We start from the raw sequence: 4,600 nt of genomic DNA on the forward strand, positions 1-4,600 counted from the left end.
AACAGCAAAGCAATCTGGTCAGTTTAGACTGAAGTGTGCATGATCCATGATACTTCAATAAATAACTGGGTAAAAGTCTGCCCTGGCAAAACGGAGAAGAGAAAGAATAAATAATAATAGATAAACAACACCTCGAAATTTACACGGAGATGATTAGAACACAATAACAATAGTGCCTGTTTCCAAAAAAGGGAAAAATCAGCATTACTGAGAAGGACAATGCCAGCTGCCAAGTGAGACGGGGTGGGAGAGACTGATGACAACGTCTGTGGGTGGTGCTGTCTGAGCAAACAGTACAGGATGCGCTCTTCAAGTAAATTACCTGACAAAACAACAGATGAAGCAATGCTGGCATTTGAAACTTCTTTGCCCATTGGCAAGACAAATTCTTTCTCACTGTCTTAAAACTTGTACTCTTTCATAGATATTTGTCACTCTGAAAAAGCTTCTAGGAGTATAGAAAAGTAGTGACGGCGTGATGTCATTTTGTGGGCGGTGCCTGCACTTGAAATGAAGGAAAAGAAAATGTTAAAGTGATATTAATTATGAGGGCCAAGATTTAGTGAAGAACTGTCCTGACGTAAAGATTCTGCCGACAGGGTGGTCATCTTGCAATACGCGATAGCTACTTGGGAAGGGGATGTAGCTTACTGTACGCTGCAGTAACGTGAAAGCAGGCAAAAACAGTCAAGCCTAAAGCATTTTAATACAGTATTTTCTGATTATGAGATTGGCAAGTAGGAACGAATGTTGTCTTAAGTGTGCAGGATATTTAAACATTTTGGGTATTGGTTTCCTACGCTGACAACTGTTTTGACGTGTAGCGCCCTAGAAAATAATTTCAGAGAGACGGACAACTTAGATTGTAGCACCAACCGGAAAATGCTTCTTCTTTTCGAAAGTGGGATGGCAGTGTAGCTTCCGGTGAATATCCCCACCCCGAAACCTCGGTGGTGTAGGTAGTTCTAAGTTCTGCCGAAACAAAATCCGCAGTCAAGTAAATATTACTGCAAGCACGGCTAAATTGATTAAGAAATCTAAGCTTGCTAATGTTGCTGAGGCTTGTTCCCTGTGCACAGCAGTTTAAAAGAAGTCAGAGTTTTATAGCGGAAGGCTGCATGCTGGGTTCCTGTCACCGACTGCTTGAATTTCAACCCAGGAAATGCTGTAGTTGAACATAACAAGGTCCACTGACAGACACTAGTATAAGTTTTTTGTTTGCCTTTGTAATGTGGAATCAGACGGCGTAAGGAAGCAGCTTGTTCTTATTTTGTGTGAAACTTCGTGTCAGACTGTTCATTTGTAGGTGTTGTGTGTATTTGAGACAATGTTATCCTGCAAATCTTAATTTCCATTTGTTTGTGGTTTGCGTTGAAGGGAGCAAGGTTCTTATGCTTCAGCTGTCTTAGATGGATGGTGCTGGAAAGGAAGACACTGGAAATAGTGTGCAGAACCCACGGCTAGTAATGATGCGATACATTTTTCATAGTTATTTGTAAAGTCTAGCCACGAGGCGTACATTCACAACATTTTTGTGTACTAGGAGCCGGAAATAAAAACGGGATCCATGAGGGAATATAAGGTAGTAGTTTTAGGGAGTGGTGGAGTAGGCAAGTCTGCTCTGACCGTACAGTTTGTTACGGGAACATTTATTGAAAAATATGACCCCACGATTGAAGATTTTTATCGTAAAGAGATAGAAGTGGACTCCTCTCCTTCGGTTCTTGAAATTTTGGACACAGCAGGAACAGAGCAGTTTGCTTCAATGCGAGATCTTTATATAAAAAATGGTCAAGGTTTCATTTTAATCTACAGTTTGGTGAATCAGCAGTCATTCCAGGTAAGAGGCCTAGGAAATCCTTGATGGTGGATCATGTACTTATTGAGACATTCATATAATAAAATTAATATTGCAGCAGAAGTTATCCGTGTCATGCACGGGCTTCGTAATGTAGAACGGTAAGGTCAGCATTTCATGTTTTGCCTCCCACATTTCTGTCTGCTCACCGGTTTCGCCAATATAGATGTTACTTTAAAAACTATTTTTCTTTGCAGATGCAATGGTAAACTCTTACTGTAATTCATGTACATGATTGGAGGTCTTGCAAGTTGATTTAGTTAGTTTACGCCAAAAAAACTACTGGATTCTTGTTCTGTATACATGTTGCTGTGTTTGCACACTTCCTGACTTGTATTCCGATAACTGAATCAGATAATGCATGTTTTCATGTGCGCTAAACTTGATTTGTGACAAGGTTGTGAGGTCTTCTGGGGTATGCTTTAGTCAGCAACCACAGGGGTTGCAGTAAGCTTAGCTGAACCTAAAGCACCATGCTAGGTTCCTGTTTATTAGCACTTCATTGTATTTGTAGATGTTTGTGTATGTATCTGTCCTCGACTACGTATGGAGTTAGAAACACACGCATGTATATGATTCACTGTACAATATTCTTAAACACAGAATGCTTTTCAGAACAGTTATTCATGTGTGAGATGGACATGTCTGTATTCTTATAGAGTTGTGGTTTCTTGATTTGCATTTTATAAAGTCTCATGTAAGCAAATGTACATTTTAAAGAAGGTATAGTCTGTAAAGAAATATATGAAATTTACGTTCATGTTGTGTGTAACTTTGACCTTTCTAGGAAACTGGCTTTTTTCTTCTGTTTTTGATATACAGCTGGAACTATTGAACACAACATTATTTACACCAGCTTTAAATGCCCAATGCACATATGAGTTTAGATACGTCTCACCAAATCTAACTATAAATAGCAATTTAGAAAGTATTCAATTATATTAGTAAATGTGTTCTGTCCAGAGATGCACAATGGAGGAAAAGGGAATGTCAGATGGGGTGTCAAACATAGACCTAGAAAGATTGTACATTTTACTGTTGTAGAGACACACATTCAGGAGAGGTAGTAGATTTACTGTATACCTGTCATATACAGACAGTGTACAGAACATTTGCATGTCTTGGTCAGACCTTCTTCAATATGCATGTCTGGGAATTTCTGAGGAGTCTGTATCTTGGCATGAGGCCATAAAAGGAGAGTACTTAAAATGCAAATAATACTGGGGAATTGGTTACTTGTATCCACCAGATGTAACTGTGTGTGTAATTTGGTCTTCTGGATTGGGTACAGAAGTTAAAAATGGTTGTGGGAATTACTGTGAGATGGTAAAAAATATGGTGTGCTTCTGTTTCCTTAGGTAACATAAGCTAATGAGTTTTCCTTAGTCCTAACACCCTAACCATAGCATTAACCAGAAAACATTTTTAGCATTCTCTTTTTTTCATTACTGAATGACAGCATGAGGGACCTACTTAAAGTAGTATAATTACTAATTATGCTGTTTATGCAGAGTATCACCTTGATCACTCCAAGGGATGGTTCCCTGATATTGGGCATAGACACTTGAAAACGCAAGTCAGTGTGTGGATCTTCAGTACTTGAATGGTCTGCACATAAAAGAAGTTGGAAGACTCGGAATGTAAAGTAAAATACAAACCCATTAGGATTTTTGTGGTGTGATGGCTGCTATAGAGAAGAACAATGGTATTACAAATGGTGCAACATGATGGAAATGAGAGGTGGCATAGACAGTCCAGTAGCAGTATCGGATCAGACTTTTCAGCTGTCTGGGCCACGGACTAGAAAATGGTGATTTAGAACTGCTTTTTTGACCAGAGTTTTGGAATCAGTGTGGCACTTTCATCAGCGTCTACCATTTTGTTTTATTTAGTTAAGTTGATAATTGCACTTTTGTTTTACCCATTTGTTAACATAGCCCACTGAACATGAATTTTCTTTTGCAGGACCACCCTAGTAGTGCTGTCTAATCTGATTTGCTCAGTCCCACATTAGAAAGTAGATTGTTAATCATTCAGGCAATAAAGTCTGTCAGTCAGGATTTTTATTGTAGTCGTACTGCATTGACTTATCAAATATATGGTTTTATTTCTTTTTACATGAATGGAAGTTGACTGGACCCCAGTTTCTGATGCAATCTTTTACAATGATAAGAAATTGCGAATATATTGATTTCATGTACAACAGCAGTAAACAGGCAATTTTATATGTCAAGTGGTATCCAGCAAATATTTACAGGTTGTGCACCAGTTGTTAAAGATTCTATTGGTGTGTGTTTTGTGTATATCAATGTTACATGGTACAATATATAACAACTTCATCTGCAGTTATGTGTAGTCATTTGATGACAAGGGAAATCTGTATGGGTGTAGAACCCCTTTTCTAGTGTAGACCTGGGGAGAAAAGCTTGATTTTGTACAGTATACTACATGACGCACTGAAATTAAATGTTACCGTCATCTTTGATGATGAAGTATTAGAAAATGATCAGTAGCATATCAGACTGGTTCACATTACATTTCTGTATTGATCTTTCATTACCAGGAAAGTCCAATTGGGTACTTGGCCATTTTCAGGGGAGGCTGTGGGAGAACAGCCTCAAATTATTCCAAAAATACTTTCAGAGCAGTAATTTTGGAATCTTCAAAAATAATACAAAAACACCGGTAAGTAATTATACCAAATTAGATGTCATGTGAAAACACTGCTTAAGAATAGATACA

The 4,600-nt window shown here is 38.2% G+C and overlaps 1 protein-coding gene across 1 annotated transcript in view; it reads left to right on the forward strand.

The window, feature by feature from the left end:
* The first annotated feature begins 329 nt into the window (after positions 1 to 329).
* RAP2C (RAP2C, member of RAS oncogene family) overlaps positions 330 to 4,600 on the forward strand; it is a 28,990-nt gene continuing 24,719 nt past the window's right edge. The window contains exon 1 of the mRNA XM_044057481.1: positions 330 to 1,840. Coding sequence (XP_043913416.1) covers positions 1,568 to 1,840 — 273 coding nt within the window. The 5' untranslated portion in view covers positions 330 to 1,567. The remainder of the gene's footprint in view (positions 1,841 to 4,600) is intronic.

Source organism: Protopterus annectens, chromosome 15.part0 (genome assembly GCF_019279795.1).
Source record: "Protopterus annectens isolate FY-2018-M chromosome 15.part0, PAN1.0, whole genome shotgun sequence".
Classification (NCBI taxonomy): domain Eukaryota; kingdom Metazoa; phylum Chordata; order Ceratodontiformes; family Protopteridae; genus Protopterus; species Protopterus annectens.